The sequence below is a fragment of the Papio anubis genome, chromosome 19 (assembly GCF_008728515.1).
Source record: "Papio anubis isolate 15944 chromosome 19, Panubis1.0, whole genome shotgun sequence".
Taxonomy (NCBI): domain Eukaryota; kingdom Metazoa; phylum Chordata; class Mammalia; order Primates; family Cercopithecidae; genus Papio; species Papio anubis.
In genome coordinates, this window is record NC_044994.1 from 28,711,590 (window position 1) to 28,730,114 (window position 18,525).

Below are 18,525 nucleotides of genomic sequence, written 5' to 3' on the forward strand. Positions count from 1 at the left end.
GTTCTGTTCTGCGCCCTGACACTAATTCTTTTGGGGTCCCTGGCAAGCCACGTATTCTTGAAGGACCTCAGTTTCCTTTTCCATAAGAGCAAGGTGGGACGAGGTCTAGAAGAATTCTTCCCAACTCTTAACATGCTAGAATTCTGTGACTAAATCCCACTTTTGTAATTCTACCATCGTAAGTGATACTTAAGGAAAATTTAACTGCTTTCTGGCACTAAGTAAAAAAATAAAGCCCAATATGCTTGGTTAACAATGCATATTTCATTTCAATTCTCGTATCAGGGCTTTGGTGTTAGAAACACATTTGGCTTTAGACCTTCCCAGAACCAATGCCAGTCGCTCCTGGCAGCCACCCTTTGAGGGGATCTGAGTGAGTGAGAGAGACCACTACAATGGATGAATGGGTGATGGTCCTTCTGGGCGCTGGGGGCTTTTCTGTCTCATATGAGATCTTCCTGTAGGCACAGATGTTTTGTCATTAGTTAACAATTTCAGTGACTGCCGTAATGAATGTGTCTGCAAACAAAACAAGACAGAGGAGAGGAGGTTTTCCTCAACCGTGGGTTTTAGAAGCTTGAGTTGTCTTTTTGGGGAGTCTCCCTCACCTGCTAACTTCCCCTTGGTTTTGCAGTCCGGCAAATTTTCTGGCAGTTCTCCGGCGCCCCCAAGCCAGCCGCAGGGTCTGAGCTATGCGGAGGATGCGGCTGAGCACGAGAACATGAAGGCTGTGCTGAAAACGTCGTCTCCCTCCGTGGAGGACGCCGCCCCCGCGCTGGGCGTCCGCACACGCAGCCGAGCAAGCCGAGGTAACTCCTGGCTGCGTGGGGCTCATCTTGTCTTCTCAGGTTGGCCACTCCAGGGGGGTCCGGTCTCCATGGCAGGCTGTGGTCCACGGCTGTGACTGGCCCTCAGCTCCAGTGCCAACCTAACCACACACATTCCTTCACTAGCGTCTTCCTGACCCGCCTTCAATAGCTTCATCTCCAAAACAAACATTCCCACGAGAGTACCTCACTTCACACAGAGGGAATCCTTACAGGGGTGATCTCCCGAGGGAGGGCTGGGGCGGACAGACTGTGACCTGCAAGCCAACGCCAGCCTTCCCGCTGCTTCTAGAAATAAAGTTTTGTTGGGACACAGCCATACTTACTCATTTGTGTAGTGTCTGTGGCTACTTTGGTAGAGTTGAGCCACTGTGACAGACACTGTAGGACCCACAGAGCCTAAAACATCTACTACACAGGACGAGGTTGCCAACCCCAGCACTACCCTCTTGGTCCCTTTTTTACATCCTTAGGCAGAGACAAAAACTGAAACTTCAAAATGGTGGCCAGATTCGAGTTTCCAGATTTGTTTTTATCATTTTTTATCATAGAAGGGATTAAGATGCATTTGACATCTGTGAATGTTTCCTCGTGTTTCCTTGGTCTGGCCTGATAACCCGTTTACCCTCCTGGGTTTCCTCACTGCCTGCAGGGTGAAGCCCACACTATTCACACTGTTCTTGGAGGCTCCTGTAGGCAGGTCCTGTCCTGTCTCCCAAGCTTGGCTTTCCTTCACCCTGCATGGTCACCGCAGCGCTTCTCGGTACCCTGCATGTCCCGGAGTCCCTGCTCTTCTCATGCTGCTCCCTCAGTTCAGGATGCCCGCTCCTCTGCCTGTCCCGTTCCATTCACCTCCATTCACCTCCACACCCTGTGGCACCCAAAAAGGCCTAAGACATCCCATGTTATGAGCCTCTCTGTGCCCAGCAGCTCTTGCAGGCTTTGTATGCTAGGCTAAACATGGCCAACAGGGATGTGAAGGAGAACATTCATGCCTGCACCATGGTGACCCCAGCCATCAGGCCGGAGTCTTGAGCCCCTGTGCCTTGGTGGATGCAAGAGGAGTGCAGTTGAAGCCTTCTTAGGGGGTGGATCTCAGTAACGGAACATAAACAGGTTGTACCAGTTTTAAAGGAAAAGAAACATCTATTCCTGACCAGAAAGGATGAAGAGAAAAGATGTTGCTGGGTTTGTACAACATGCGGTCATCTTTGCTGGCATATGAAAGGGATTAGAATGGGAGGCTGTTCAGTTTCTCTGCACATTAATGCCCATCTCAAGGGAGACTTCTGCTTTCATGTGTCATGTGTTACGGAGTGACAAGTCACCCACCTGCTACAACAACTAGAAATACAAATAATCAAGCCTTCTTTTAAAAAACATCATAGAACTGTAAAAGGAAAGAGGACTAGACAAACTAGAATGGAGGTGAGCTGACATTGCCTCTCTGTGAGCATTTGCCAAATCTGGGCACAAGCTGAGGATTGGGCTTACAGTGATGGAGTGACTCAAATGGGAAAGGGAAGCCAGCAGAATTTGTAGTAGCTGTGTGAACTGGTATAAGAGATTGAAATTGAGAGGAGGCCAAAATGCAGATGATTTTCTCATGAGACATTTGCTAAATGCAGCACTGCGGAATGGGGGTTGGAGGGAGGAAGGTCAGTGGGTGATCCTGGGCTAGAAAGGTTGAAGGAGATGTCCTGCAGTCTTTAAACTGAGGAGACAAAGATAGGCTAGAGTAAGCACCTTGAACAGATACTTACTGATCTTGGCCTCAAGAAAAAGAGAGGTGGGAAGTGGACTGCTTGGGAACTAAAGCTGCCGTCTGGCCTAAACCCAGCTCAGTACCTCACTGTATCTGTTAACAGAAGAGAAAAGACTCTCTGGAGGAAAATAACGCTGTCTTCAGTCTCTACGTCCTTCTATACACAAAGTCCAGTACAGTAAAAATTACAAGCCAGAGGAATAATATGAAAATATGACTGAAAATCAAGAAGAAAACTAGATAATAGCAGCAGACCCATAAGTGATTCAGATGTTGAAATCTACAGTCAAGGACTTGAAATGACCATTATAAATGTTAAAAACTAAAAGGAAACATAGACAGATGGGTAAAAAGATAGATAATTTCAATAGCAAATTGGACTCTATAAATAAGAATAAAATGGATATTCCAGAACTACAAAATATCTGAAATAAGAAACTCATTGGATGGGCTTAATAGAGATTGGTCACAGCAAAAGAGGAAAAATGGATTCAAAGGCAGGTTAATAGAAAATGTACAAACAGAAGCATAGTGAAAAAATGGAAAGAATAGAATAAAATGTAAGATCGGAGGGACACACAGTTGAATGGTCTAACGTGTAATTGGAATACTGGAAAAAGATGGATCAGAAGCAATATTTGAAGAGATTGAATAGATTTGAAGAGATGGCTGAGAATTTACCAAAACTGATGATAAATATCAACCAACATATTTAAGAAACTTAGCAAATCCAAGAAGAGTAAGTACAAGGAGAACCATACCGTAGACAAAGTGCTAAAATAAATAAATAAAGATAAAATCTTGAAAACAGAAAAGAAAGATACATTACCTCCTATGGAGCAATGGTAATAATGATGGCTCAGTTTTCAAAAGGAACTACAGAAGCCCGAAAAAAAAGGAATGATACCTTTAAACTGCCAGAAGAAATAACTTCAACTACAGAAGTCTGTCTTCAGAGAAATTATCTTTCAGAAAGGAAAGCAAACTTTTTACATTAAAACAGTAGAATATCCATTTTGACTTAAGTGTTTTCCTTGTAGACTCTTTAGATTAGATTTCTATAAAGGGAAAAACAAATTTCAGTGCTTTCAAATCTCAGTTTTCATGTTTTAGAAATATAAAAGTAAAGTGATAGTGTGCTATTATGGTCTAGAATGCTTTATCCTCTCCACCACATCTCAAATGTCTTGCTAACACTTACTAACTAACATGGTCCCTTGGGTATGTAAAATGTGTGTGCAGTATTACCCTGATGGCTACGGTGTGGGTGCAAGGGTTCCAGGAAGAGGAATGTATACATGACTAGGAAGAATGGAAATAAATGGTAATCAGGCAGTGGGAAAGTAACCAAGAGGAGCGGACATAAAGTAGAACCAGGAATGAAGTCTTAAGAGAATGAAGTCATCATAAAATTGAGTTTGACAATCTTGGACCTATGGCAAGATGTTTCCTTTCAGCATCTCCTGACACGTTACATTGACAGAAGATCCTTAGGGTTGTGTAAGATGGAAAAGTATAGGTAATTCTCAGAGGGAAGATTAGATGATGCCTTCATTTCTGGCCCAGTGCTCTGATAATGTATTATGAGCAAAGACAATTTATTGAGCTTTGCATGTTTTTAGAAGGTAGTTTGGCATTTTAAGGTAAGACAGAGAATTATACATCAGTAGATAAAAGGGAACACAGGAAATTGCAGGGTAAAACACAATTGCACGATTGATTGCTCTGCTCTGAGGAGGACCATTGTTCAGAGGATCTGCAGAGGCCCAGTCTAAAAGCTGTGGCATTATAAAGACTTTTACTTCCAATTAGAATACCTCGACCATTCTGAGAATGCAGACACATTCAGGAGCAATTTCAACAGTTTATTTTTGAAAAGAATCTATTTTTTAAAGGGTTTATAATGCTGAAAAAACTGGCCTAATAGCAAGTAGATCAAATTCCCTTGGGTATAAGCACAAAAAGTACAATTTACTGTTTTTGCATGTGCCCATGCTGTAGGTATGCTATCATTTAAAAAATAATAATAATAAAATCTAAGCAAAACAAATTTTTAAAAAACCTGTATCAATAATAACAGAAATCAGAGTCTCACTTTGTTGCCCAGGCTGGAACATAGTGACGTGATCTCAGCTCACTGCAGCTTCTGCCTCCTGGGTTCAAGCGATTCTCCTGTCTCAGCCTCCTGAGTAGCTGGGACTATAGGTGCACGCCATCACGCTCAGCGAATTTTTGTATTTTTAGTAGAGACGGGGTTTCACTGTGTTGGCCAGGCTGTTCTTGAACTCCTGACATCAAGTGATCTGCCCGCCTCAGCCTCCCAAAGTGCTGGATTACAGGTGTGAGCCACCGTGCCCAGCCAACAGGAATCTTGCCATTTGAAAACATCATCGTTCTATAGCCACAGGTTTTACGTACATGCAGGTGACAGGGCACCTGGTATCCTGGCTCTCCTTTTGCAAAGTGTGAAATATTTATGTATTTAATTCAGTCATGAATTTTACTATTAGAAATTATGACTACTTTATAGCACAGTATGTATTTGCAGCAATATTTCAACACACACACACACACACACGAAAATCACAGTCCATTGAACTGTGATCCACTGTTCCCAACCATTTCCATTGATAACTATTTTTCTTGGTTCATTCATTACCAGTCAGGTGGTTGTAAGCACTTAAAAAAATTAGTGGGGGAGAACTCAAACATTTTAACTATTTATTAACCCTTTTTTCCTCCAAGTTGGGAAAAGCTGGCAGTTCCCTAGCCTGTGTTATACTTTAGTCAGGCTGGGGGTACTTTTGTGCCATAGGCAATGATTCTGAGAATTCTCACCTACAGGTTTCTGAAGTTGTTGTGCATCTACTATAAAATGAAGTGTAGGTGGTAGAAATTAACAATTTGGAGCATATTGTACATCTTTCCTCTTGTAGCAACATATATTCACTATCGTATAGAAGAGATTTCACAAGAAGGCCGATCAATTACAAAGATGTAGTTCTCCATATATTACATTAGCATTTATTTCTAACTGTTTAACATTGCAGTTGACCTTTGAACAACTTGGATTTGATGGAGCACATCTACCTACATGCAGATTTTTTCCAACAATACCAATCAAAAATAGAGTATTTACAGGATGTGAAGCCCATGTGTATAGAGGGCTGCGAACTCAAGTTCTGCAGGGTTGACTGTGGAACTTGATTATGCACAGATTTGGACATACTTGGGGGTGCTGGAACCAATCCCTCTGTATACTGAGGGATGACTGTACACGGGACCCATGTTTTGGTGATGCTTTCTTCTGACTTGTTTTAATATGTAATTTATAAACTACAGAAAATGTGGTTGAGGGAGGAGATTTATGTACCAGAGAAAATTTAAGTCAACAACCCCTTTGCTGTTTAAAGAGGGCAATCCTGTTACAGTTGTCTATTAAAGGCTAGATAATTCAAAGATAAACTGTGTATTATGAAAATCTATTGCTTTCTACTTAGTGAGAAGTTAGGGTCAGCTGACATTGACTAGGCACATACAACCGCGGATAGAGAGCTGTCTCAAGACCTTCAGTGGGTCTCTACATTACTGGGTGTGCACCACCAGATATTGATGACTGTGCAGCAGGGTGTGGCTTGGATCATCTGACCTCAGATGATCACAGGACCTGGCAGGTAAAGACAACACACATGGGTTGGAGAGTTAAATAATAATGAGAGACAAGAACACAGCTGTGTTACAGGGTGGTATGAAATAAGTGCCCCGTGTATGGGTTTGATCAGAGCCTGTGGGGTAGCAGTCACAGGGCCTGCAGGGTAGAGTGCTCCCTGCAGTGGGGACAGGTTAGCCCTCTGGATCTATCACTAGCTCTGGGGCTCTAACTCTGGCCTTACCTGTGATCTGTTGCTGAAAGAACTCAGTTGCTTGGAGGAATAGTGCTGCACATCATCTTTCGTATTTTCCTTCTGAGTATGTTGTGCACTCTGGCTGTTTAATTCTTAGGATCCACTAGTTCCTGGACTATGGGAACTGATGACTCGCCCAATGTCACAGACGATGCAGCTGATGAGATCATGGACCGCATCGTCAAGTCGGCCACCCAAGTGCCCAGTCAGCGAGTGGTGCCGAGGGAGAGGAAACGATCCCGGGCCAACCGGAAATCTTGTGAGTGCATTAAAGGAGGCGTGAGTGTTCACCCCTACAGGGATCTGCCCTCCCATTCTATGTGAACTGGGAAAGGTGGAGACACAGCTCCAGTGAATTGTCAGTGGCTCCCAGAGTGCCTACTTGCACTCATGCACAGAAGGTTTCAGGGTTGGCTGTCAACGTTGGCCATTGTGGAGGAGGGGAGCTGCAGCCACACCTGTTCAGTGTATCTGCCATTGGTGGCTAGGCCTCTCTCAATGCATACTTTGTTCCCAGGAAGGTATGAAAAGTCCTTAAGCGTCTGTGGTATATGGGGTGAGCACTAGTGGAGCCCATCGTTAAGTCCAGCCAAGATGCTCTGCTGGAGGCTGTGTTTCTGCCTTGCACCCAGCACCAGGGGGCACTTGTGGGGCTGGAGACTGGCCCTCCTGGGTTCATCGCTGCCCACAAGCATGTTGAAGGCAAAAACCAGGGGTAGCAAGTGATTTGATGGTCACTGGGATGCTTGAAACATTTAACGTGGCCTAGGTTGACCGTTTTTTACTTTTCCCACCAAATAGAGGATTCAACTAAATCAGAGTGACTGATTTTCCTTTTTGGTCTGAACCTACTGCCTGCTCCTGCCCACCCAACTCATGGGTGTGGGGTTGCCTCTGTCTGACCCTCTCAGGGACAGTGCTCCATAGGGAAACAGGATCCTGGGGATCCTTTGACATCTCCCTGCATGAGCTGTGGCCTTGAGTGTTTCAGAAGAGTGCTCAGCCCGCCGCTGGGCCACTCTAGAGGCTGCTTTAGTCTCCACTGGCTTTGCCTCTGAGAATAAGGGCTAGTGACAGGGAAAGAAAGCCAGTGGCTTCCTCCTGTTTTCTCCCAAAAGTGAAATGAGTGGGAGTCCAGCTAGGCAGGGAGTTGAGTAAGGACTCAAATTCAGAGAGCCCCGAACTTATTCCACCCTTGAGATTCACACAGGAGGTGACCAGGGTGTGGCCTGTGTATGTTGGACCCAGTGGTTCTGCTTGACCCATTTACAAACGTTTCCAGGATACAGAACACTAACCCACATTCCTGTGGTCCCTGCTCCTTTCCTATGATCTGCTTTAGTTTCTGATGAGAATTTTTCCCCAGAAAGGAAAATAACACTTGAGTTGGGGGTAGGAGTGCAGATGGGGATGGGATGGGGAGCAGGGAATGGGATTCTCATTCAGTAAGATGGGTGGACTGAGCGTCTGTTTCTGACAAGCTCCTAGATGAGGTGAATGCCTCTGGCCCTTGGTACACACTGAGTAACAAGGTTCTTGAGCTGTGGTTCTCAACCCTGGATGCACATTAGAATGTTCTGCGGAGATGCTTAAATTCCTGATATTTGGGCTGCACCCACACCCACTACTTCGGAACCTCAGGCGTGAGGCCTTGAGGTGTGGGTCCCTGTCCCTTGGATTAGTGGCGTTAGGTGTGGGCTTTCTCTTTACTGTATGCCTTCCTCTGCTCTCCACTACGTTTATTTCATTTTTTAAATGGAGAACTATCATTCAGGGAGACTGGCTTGTACATATTCAAGAATATGTTTATAGATTCCAAAATCAATATCTAAGGCATTTACATTTCTTTCTTCTGATATTTTCCTATATTCTCAGTGCTACTATGAATTTTTTGCTCGTCTCCTGGTGCACTTGTAAGAACTTGGCTGGGGGCTTGCAACTCAAAGTTGGACCTCAGACAATATGAGTATCTCCTGGAGGCTTGTTGGAATTGCAGATTTATGGACCCTCTTTCCATGGCAACTGATTCAAATCTGCATTTAATGAGATCCCCAGGTGATTCATGTTCATAATAAGATGGACAGCACTGGGGCATGAGACCAGGAGTGGAAACTCTTCTCCGAAGGGGCGAGGCTAATCCACACTCACACTCTCAGCTGCATCTCAGTTGCTCTAGGCCAAGGCAACGCTTCCATTTTTGCCTATCTGCAGGGTGTGAAATAACAGTTCCTGTGGTTTTAATTTACATTTCCCTTCACTCTAAGGAGGTTGAGCCTATTGCCATTTGCATCCATCTCTCCTTTTGTGTATGATTTGTCTATATTATTGGCTCATTTTTTGTGATAGGAAATCTCCTTAAATAGCTTTTGAAATGAAACTTCCAAAAGACTTTTTGAGGTCTTAAGTAGGTTATCTTCAGTAGTTGCCCTTTATTGGCCTCCTGTTAGTTCATTCAAGGAGGCCAATAGCTACTTCAAGGTCACCACATGGCAGGAACCTGCACACCAGTTAACTTCTGGTCTTTCTGGTGTGGGCAACCTCATTGCAGGGCTCACCATGGGGGAGGAGCTGGGAAGAGCCATGGAGAGGTGTGCCAAGGGAGAGGGTTGGACTAAAGCTGTGAAGACAGAGACATCCCATTTGTCAGGTGCATGGCACCTTGATGGAGGGTTGGAAGGTTTGGATCAGGGACCTCAGACAGGAGACAGCATAGGACATTGGACTGGCTGGTCCCTGGAGGCCCAGAGCATGTTCTCCTCCAAGTCTGCACGGCCCGATCCTCTGGTCTACAGAGATCCAAATTCTTAGACTCCTGATTTCACTGGGCACAATAACGCAGTCATAATTAATTTTCCTCTTCAATCTGGCCAGAGAGATGTTTTTGCCTGTTTTCGTGGCTGACATAAAATAATTTCCTGTGGTATCGTTTCCATTTCAATTTTATGCAAAACAGCCATATACTCTTTTTATTGAGCCAAACACATTTTTCCTGTGACACAGTTACTATAACAAGTACAGCACAGAATGGATGTGTTTATCTGTAATGGGTTTATTAGTAATGGCACTATCAACAGAAATTTAAGAAGGGAGAAGTTAGACTTTGATTTCTGTTATAAAGGGATGATAAACTCCAGCTTTTCACAGAGGTTAAAGGAACAAGAAAAAGCAATTTGCAAAATCAATGTGAAGTTTAGCGGTTTGGGCCTCATGCTGAAACAGTGCTGTATTTGATTTGTTTAATGATGGCAATGAGGCAAGTGGATAATGAATAACCAACATATTTGGGGCATAACTCATTTGGCTAAAGACAATAATAGTTCTGCTCTTGCAGGAAACGAAACAGAATCCATCCCATAACCTTGAAATTTATGGCCCGCAAGGCAAGGATCAGAGATAATTAAATGTCTGCTTTCATGTTTGATGCTGGTGACTGGGCCCACATGTGCTGAACGTCCCTGAAGCCTGAACTTTGCAGTCAGCTGGGATAGCCAAGGGCATCATAATCGATTCACAGGTTCCTATGGCTCACATCGTCTGCTCTCCCAGCTGGTGCCAATCAGAGGCACATTGAGTAAAATGTTTCAAATCGTCCAGGTGATCTGTAGCCTGTGAAATGGCTGATCCAGCTTATCTCGGGCGCCCCCCCCCCCCCCCACACCGGATTCTACCCGAGGATCTCCAGTAGCACCTAATGATTTCTAGAGCTGATTAAAGATGGACTAGCCTCTCCTGTAATGACAGCAGAGGGTGCCTGTGCATGAGCACAAGACACGAGACAGGAGGATAAACAGAGCAAGTTCAAGAGAGAACTGAGGTCTCTTCCCTAAACCCAGGTAGAGAGTCACTGCCTTTTAGAGAGCATCCGTTGCTGCAGAGCAGGGCCAGGCTGGAGGCCAGGACACTGATACGCTAAGTCAGAAAGTCGGGGCTCAGGTGGAAGCCTCGGGGTTAGTGAGGCGGATGCAGGAAGAGTTTTGAAGTGTTTCACTGCATTACATGGCTCTCTGGTGGTTTCACTTTTAGACAAATCACCCTCCCAAACGAGGGGAACTGGCACATTAAAGAGGAGGTTTGTCTATAAGTCGCCCCGGCAGTGTCCGTCTGAGTGCCAGGTTCAAAAGGATGAAGGAGCAATAAAAAGACGAATCCAAGAACCTGTCTTTCCTGCCTTTTTGAGGGGAGGCATAGGGTTCCCATGGTGGTACTCAGGGAGGTGTCATGCACCTGACCGATGGATGTTACAGTATTTCATCATTTTTGCTGAGTAAAAATGACAGACCCTCCGCTGTCTTTACAGGAGGAGCCAGTCCATCTTTAATCAGCTCTAGAAATCATTAGGTGCTACTGGAGATCCTCGGGTAGACTCTGGGCAGTGGGGGCGGGGAGGGGGGCACCCGAGGTAAGCTGGATCAGCCATTTCACAGGATGATTGGAAACATTTTACTCCAAGTACAAGTGGAATCCATTTCCATGCTCAGGAATGCACACATGCCCACAGCAGGGATGGGGCCTGGGTCTCATGTGAGCGACTTGGCCTTACCGAGTATCAGTCATCTTTTGTACGATGAAGGCAGTAGTGCCAGCTTCCCAGGGCGGTTGTGGGGTTAAGTGAGGCATCTATGACAGGTTCCCACCACCTTTCTTCCCTTCCAGGCTGTGTCTCACTGCTGCCCAAGGGACAGGTTGCTGATGTGAATTCGTTGCTGCTTAAAGGTGCTTAGGGTCTGCTGTGCACATCCTGACCCAACTGCTCCTTTCACCCACCTCACTCCCCACCACACCGTCCACTTCACTCTGGCCTGCTGCAGTTAGTAGCCCAGACCGATCTTCACCACTTTTTACCCCCAGAATGTTTGCGCCTGCGCACATAAAGGCTGCAGTGTCAGCCATAGCACTTGGCCAGCACTGTTGAGATACCCCAGGCAGAGGGTTGACACTCTCAATCTGGGAAGGGGAAAGGCAGTTTTGTCCTGCCCAGAACTTAAAATATTGTGGAAAACTCTGAGTCTGTCGTTTTCTGAGTTGCCTTTCCTTTCTATCCTTAGTTTAGGTAGATTCTCCCAGAAAACAATGGGCAGAACTTATTTTTCCTTTCAGGCCAAACTCTCCCTTTGCCCACCCCCAACATGACTCACAGGAGGAGGCAGTTGGTGCTCACACTTTACCCGACAGCTTTCTGTTCCATTCCTACCTGGGAACCAAAAAGACTTTTCAGGAGAACAGGATGCTAATGTAGCCACAGGTACAGGAGGGGGGCATGGGCTGGGCTCTGCAAGGCCAGGGAAGCCACAGCCAGACCAGTGACGGCAGAACGAGTATTTCTGAGTGCCATCTCAGCCTGAGTGAACTTCATTTTGGGTTAGATGGAACTAGGAGACTTCAACCTTGTCACCACAGACTGTCACTGTCCTGAAGACCCCGCCTTTTCCTGCATCTCAGATGACAGTGATTTAAGTCAGGGGCCCCAAACCTGGTCATCTGGTTACCCAGGGAAGGTTCAAATGCAGTGCCCGAACCTCTCCCAGAGACTCTTGGTGAGTCCAGGAAATTGAATTTCAGTTTGGGAATGTCTGCTTTTTGTTGTTGTCCTGGGTTTTATTGCTTCCACTTTTTATTCTGAAAAAATATTAGACTTACAGAACAGTTACAAAAATAGTAGGACAATTTTTGGTACAGTACTATTAACCGAACTGTAGGCTTTATTCAGATTTCACCAGTTTCTCCACGAAGGTCCTATTTTTGCTCCATGATCCTACCTAGGATTCCACATTGCATTTAGCCCTCATGTCTGCTTAGTCTCCTCTAATCTGCAGGGATAGTTTGTGACCTTGGTATTTTTGAAAAGTACCGGTCAGTTATTTTGTAGAATGTCTTTCCATTTGGGAAGCTGTGCATATGATGGACAGGATTTTATGTGAAAAAAAAGGAAGTCCCAGGGAGCACATCTGGCCCTACCGTTTTACCTCCACTCAGAACAAGGAGGGCGTGAATGGATGGTGTGAACAGTGGCCGAGCCAGGGACCTCCCAGCCACAAGACATGGACATTTAAGGCATCTTTAAGTTCTGATATTAGTCAGCTAGAATCCTAGACACATTGCTCCCAGTATACCTGGTAGAAAATCTTTGGGATCTTAGGGATTAAAAAAACCCAAAAAACTGATTTTCAAATTACACTTGACACTTATGTGCAAAAAAACCAGAAATAACATCTGTCAGTGCTGCAAAGGGGAAAGCGCACAGATGGATTTCTGTCACCTGAAAGTAAAGTTGGGTCAATTTCCTGTTGATATGAAAGATGGTCAGGAACGGTCCTGCCAAGCATCAGCAGTGCACCGCTGTTTCCAGTGTGGGCTGTGATCCAAAGTCGGCTCACACCCTTCTCTACCACTTACTTGTGAGCCTGCGGGCCAGTGACCAGGTTCTCTGGTCCGGGTTTGCTTGCTTATTGAAGATAAAACAAGAGTTCGCATCTCATAGTGTTTCTATAAAGATTAGGTGGAACAACCCATGTAAACACTCAGTAAATGGCGGCTGCCATTGCCATTGTTCTCGGATGCGACTCATCTTGGTAGAATCGCCTGCGAACCCTTTGTGGGATTTTTAAATGTTTTCATTTCTAGAGAGGAAGAAAAAGAACTTGGGTGTTTCTTCCTAAGTTCCCAGACAGTCCTGTGCTGCATGCTGGCAGCAGAGGCACCCCGCATCAGATTCTTCCACCATCACTGACACTGTGAGAACTGTCACCAGGGCCTGGGGTGCAGGGTGGCTGCTGGTGCCTTCAGAGTGACCCATGCCATCTATGGCAGAGTTGTGAGACAGACAGGGATAAACATTTCCAGTCTGTTCTCTGTTATGAGCTTTCGGGGGAGGCCGTCCCGTGGGAAAGGCTGGAGAGCAGCTTTGATTCAGCTGGAGCATTTGAGTGGGAAGCAGAAATGAGGAGTGGGGAGAGGCCCAGGTGTCATCAGACCGCAGCCAGCCCACCTTGCCGCAGTGCTGGAGAAGCCTCTCTACTGGCTGGCAGAGTTGTTTCTGCTGTGGAAGTTTGCTGTGTACCATTTCATACCTTGCCAGCACCTGTTTGCTGACCCCCTTCTTTTGTTCTCTTATGTCCCCAGCCTTTTTTTTTTTTGCTTTCTGGAAACTTTCTGAGAGCCAGCTCCCTGTCTGGACCCGGTCTACTGCCCTGAGTGTTTCTCCCCACACTGTATCCCTGTCAGGCCCCGGCCTTTCTCCGCAGAGGCTGGCATTGCAGAGGCTCAGGGTGCATATGCACATGATGTTTGATGAATGGCAAAGGAACTGATCAGCAGACAGATGGTTGACCAGACACCCAAGGGGGCCCTTGTCGCACGTGACTTGAATTGGGTGCAAGACTGATTTCAGCTGATTACTTTTTTTTCACGTGGTCTTTCAAGTGGTAAGGTGAATTAACTTTGGCTAACAAAGGAAGGGTTCAGATTCTCAAGGTATTTTTCATTATACCAAGGGGCTAACATGTATCTAAGATAATTTATTTTTCACATTGCCATGGAGGTCCATAGAAAGTAGGATTTCATAAATGGGGAAGACTTTTCTGTGAATACTCGCTTTTCAGATATACATCTGGTAAGCTAAGGGAATGAAGCCTATGTTGGCTTTTCCCTCACAGCAGAGGACACATGAGCCCCAACCAGAGGGTGAAGGAGGGTCCCAAGGGGTCTGGAATATCCAAACCATGAGTAGACCCACGAGGGAGAGGGCACAGGCTCTGTACTGTCAGGCAGCAAGGCCCATGCAGGTACCATTTAGTTCTGTTCCCTGAGCCTGTCCCAGATAGGCTAGCCCAATGCCCAAAGCTATTATAAAAGACTGTTACATGAGCTGTAATGTGATAGGGCCCTTACTCAAGTATTAATATTTATATCAACTGAACTGAGCAGTTACAGGACTAAAGCAAATGTGCAAACAGAAGTGTTGAGCATCTTTAAATACCTTCATGGGTAAAATGTCTGTGGGGTCTTCTGTAGTCATTTGGCCAAAATATGTACCTAAACGGACAAAGATTCATAGACTGATGTCCACACCACCTTCTGTGGCTGGTGAAATTTAAGATGCCCAGCTAGTGCAGCATGAACTTCTTCTTTTTTTTTTTTTGAGATGGGGCCTCGCTCTGTCACCCAGGCTGGAGTGCAGTGGCATGATCTCGGCTCACTGCAACCTCCACCTCCCAGGTTCAAGCGATTCTGTGCCTCAGCCTTGCGAGTAGCTGAGACTACAGAGACGTGTGCCACCATGTCTGGCTAATTTTTGTATTTTTAGTAGAGATGGAGCTTCACCATGTTGGTCTCAAACTGCTGACCTCAAGTGATCCACCTGCCTCAGCCTCCCAAACTGCTAGGATTACAGGTGTGAGCCACCATGCCCAGTCAGCATGGACTTCTTTAGGAAGTATTTTGTATCTTGGTTAAGAAGTCTCAGCAAGAGGTCTTCCTTGTCAAGAGAGATATTTTATCTTACTTACTGTTGTTAAAATTATCTTTCTTTAACAAACACTCTAAGGAGTCTTTAAAGAATGTAAAAGGTTATCCAAACTAGTACTTTTACTGCTGCCCCATAGAACAAATTCTATTACTCAGTTGAATGTAATCTGCCTCCAGCTGAGACGCAGGAGCCAAGCATTTTGTCTTGTTGAGTCAGACATTCAGTCTGGAGGCCAAGGGATCGGGGTAGGGGAAGTAGTAGCTAGTGCAAGAATAGCTACGGATAGATGGCTCTGGGGCCCAAAGCTAGGCTTGGAAATACAGTAGTTGCAGTGACACGATTTGAGAGAACCTCTCACCACATATCCCATGTCTCTCTAAAAATCCATACTTGATGTCTGTAAGTGTTTTGATTCTTTGAGTTAAATGCTGAGCACACAATGCGTTCTCAATAAATCACTTGTTGATTGACCAACTGATGGATATGATGTTGACCCCTGTTCCAAGTGCTGATTCCTGGAAGAGAAGGAGCCCTTTATTTTCAGAATAGATATTAGTCCCCATTGATTCTGCCATGGACATAGGTCTTTCAGATCTTTTGTCCACAGGCTGAGTGAACCTTTGTTTAGGGGATGATGGGGAGGCACAGACCACGTGGTGTGGCCTGCAGATGCATGAGGTGGGCCCTGGCCTCTAGGGAGTGGATGAGGGGAATTGTCAAAGGAAATGGGGAGACATTAAGGGGAGCTTACTTTCTCTGAACTTTGATCAACAGCCTGCCCTGGTCATCTCAGGAACTCTGGCTGATTTGGGATTTAGAGTGAAGGGAGATCTATAACGTTTCTCTTCTGAAAATGAATACCCCAAACTCTGTGCGACCTTTAAAGAAATGCACAGTGGGTCAAATACAATTTGTAAATTAAGGAAAATGTAATCAGCTACCCTTTCAAATGAAGACTTGTCTTGGGTGAGGCAGCTACCTCCTCATTCACCCTTATCCAGCCTTTATTTTGATGTTGAAATTGAAATACTAAACAATGGGAATACCATCATGCCAAGCTAAACACAAGCCAATTCTAAGTCAGTTAAGTATGAGCATCCCTCCAGTTGCCAACGGCAACCCCCTGTGAGAGTGATCATTGGCCCTTCTTGAGTCTTGTGTGTTCCATAGAAAACAGTGACCAATTCTACCCAGAATAAGTTTGGCAGTTTGCTCCTTAGCCTCCATTCCTCGAGGAGCCACTGGTTATTTTAATTATTGTCTCTAGAGGCCTTTTAATGAGTTGAGGCTAAGACCCACAGTACTCATGGAGAGATCCGTCCTCACTGCTGCCCCTTGCCCTGGCTTCGTGAACTTGCTCTGGGGGGCCATGGTTCTTGAGCATGTCCCCAGCTATTGCTGGTCCTCCCTTGGATTTGTGAGGTTGCTGGGTCTTGCAGAACCCCTCGCTGTGCACTGGTTGCCTCACCTCATTTGTATTAGTGGAGCTTGCATTTTCCTCTCTGGAATCACCTTCCCAGCTCTGATACACTCCTCATACGGGGCAGATGCTGAGGTCTCTCCTGCCCTCTGCACTTGTGCAGTTTGTACCCCCTTCTCAGAAGCCTCGTGAGGGTGAGCCCCTCCTTTCTCTCCTCTTTATAAGTGCCCCCACCACTCCTCGCGGCCCTCCAGATCAGCACCTGTGGCATTGTTAGGCCAGCCTGTGTAGCCCCAAACATTTGCCCTGGCAGACAGACTGCAGGGCACTTCAGCAAGAGCAGGAAGGTGCAGTGTGAACCCTCTGGCTTCTCTGGAAGTCCCTGGGGAGAAGGGGGGACTGGGGTCCTGACTGCCCCGTGCCTTGCTGCTCATACTTCCTTTTCTTCTCATCCCTTTGGCTGCGGCCTGCGCCACCACTGCAGTGCGAAGAACCCTGAAGAGCGGCCTGACCCCGGAAGAAGCCAGAGCCCTGGGCTTGGTGGGCACCTCAGAGTTGCAGCTGTGACACTCATGGGGTACTCCCAGGAGTGTGCTGAGCAGAAGGCAAGCTCTTGCTGGATGAAACCTCTCCAGGTGGGGTTGGGGAGACTTGACATTAACATCCAACAGTTTGAAAAGGGAGAGCTCAATTCCCAGTGTCACCCCATGGCTTGTGTTGCCTGCTACGCATTGACTTGGATCTCCAGGAGTCCCCTGCACATACCTTCTCCATCGTGTCAGCTGTGTTTTTCTTGATTCCATGACACCCGGTTTTATTAGTTCCAAAGTGTGACACGTTTTCTGGGCAAGGAACAGCCCCTTTAAGGAGCAAATCACTTCTGTCACAGTTATTACGATAATATGAGGCAATCTGATTAGCTTCACAGACTGAGTCTCCACAACACCAAAATATCGAGATGTAAACCCCAAACTTGTACACAAAAGAAAGCACAGATTGTTTACCAGTTGTGGATTTTAGATGTACCAAATGTTTATACAAATACATAAATGTACACCATGTTTCAAATACTAAATAAATAGAGTTTAATGCCATAATGAGAAACTTTTATTCTCCTGGGAACAGGACCTTAAACAGTTCCGCAGGCTCGCCTCTTCAGAATGGCAACACTCTTCTCAGTGTCATCAGAAGCACCCTCGCTTGGAACGGCCTTCAGATCCTGTGGGCTCTATTTTGTTAATAGAGTGAGTAGCATCAACAGTGTGCTCTTTGGAACTCCTTTTATAATTGGGCCTAAGTCCTTGTTATGGGACATGTTAGCTGTTGTTAACCTAACATCTATCACCTTACCTGTGTGTTTTTTTTTTGCCCCATCGTGATGTGGAAGCAAAAATGAGAGCAGCAGTTTACAAATCTGAACTATTCCACAACTCACTCACTGGCCTCTTATGTCAAAATTCATTTTCTCAAAAAATTTACTAAATCACCAAAACAAAATGGAAATGTAAAGCTTTGTGTACAGAGAGCCGCAGAATCGCATACTTAGTATAGTCATGCCTCACTTAACGATGGGGATATGTTCTGAGAAATGTGTTGTTAGGCAATTTCATCATTGTGCAAATATTATAGACCATTACACAAACCTAGATGGTACAGCCTATTATGTACCTAGGCTATATGATACAGTCTGTTGCTCCTAAGTCACAAATCCATACAGCATGTGACTGACTGAATACTGTAGGCAGTTGTAATAGTGGTATTTGTGTTTGTAAATATACCTAAACATAGAAAAGGTACAGTAAAAATACAGTATCAAAGATAAAAGGTGCACCTCTATAGGGCACTTATTATGAATGGAGCTTGCAGAACTGGAAGCTGCTCTGGGCAGGTGAGTGGTGAGTGAATGTGAAGGCCTGGGACATTACTGTGCACTTTTATACATCTGGCAGCATAATAGGTTTGTTTACGCCAGCATCACCACAAACACGTGAGTACTGCAGTGCACTATGACATTATGACGGCTACAATGTCACTGGTGATAGGAATTTTTCATCTCCATTATAATCTTACGGGACTACTGGCATATATGTGGTCTATAGTGAACCAAATCACTGCTCTGTGGCACATGACTATGCATGCTTCTC

The 18,525-nt window shown here is 45.5% G+C and overlaps 2 protein-coding genes across 10 annotated transcripts in view; one reads left to right on the top strand and one right to left on the bottom strand.

Moving 5' to 3' along the window:
• Positions 1 to 17,475, top strand: part of FHOD3 (formin homology 2 domain containing 3) — a 486,695-nt gene extending 469,220 nt beyond the window's left edge. For all 9 annotated transcript variants that reach the window (XM_009192610.3, XM_009192611.3, XM_009192612.3 and 6 more), the window contains 3 exons: positions 635 to 809; positions 6,595 to 6,756; positions 16,866 to 17,475. In XM_009192610.3, the coding sequence (XP_009190874.1) occupies positions 635 to 809; positions 6,595 to 6,756; positions 16,866 to 16,948 (420 nt within the window). In that variant the 3' untranslated portion in view covers positions 16,949 to 17,475. The remainder of the gene's footprint in view (positions 1 to 634; positions 810 to 6,594; positions 6,757 to 16,865) is intronic.
• Positions 17,391 to 18,525, bottom strand: part of TPGS2 (tubulin polyglutamylase complex subunit 2) — a 48,845-nt gene continuing 47,710 nt past the window's right edge. Inside the window, exon 7 of the mRNA XM_021929884.2 lies at positions 17,391 to 17,609. Coding sequence (XP_021785576.1) covers positions 17,511 to 17,609 — 99 coding nt within the window. The 3' untranslated portion in view covers positions 17,391 to 17,510. The remainder of the gene's footprint in view (positions 17,610 to 18,525) is intronic.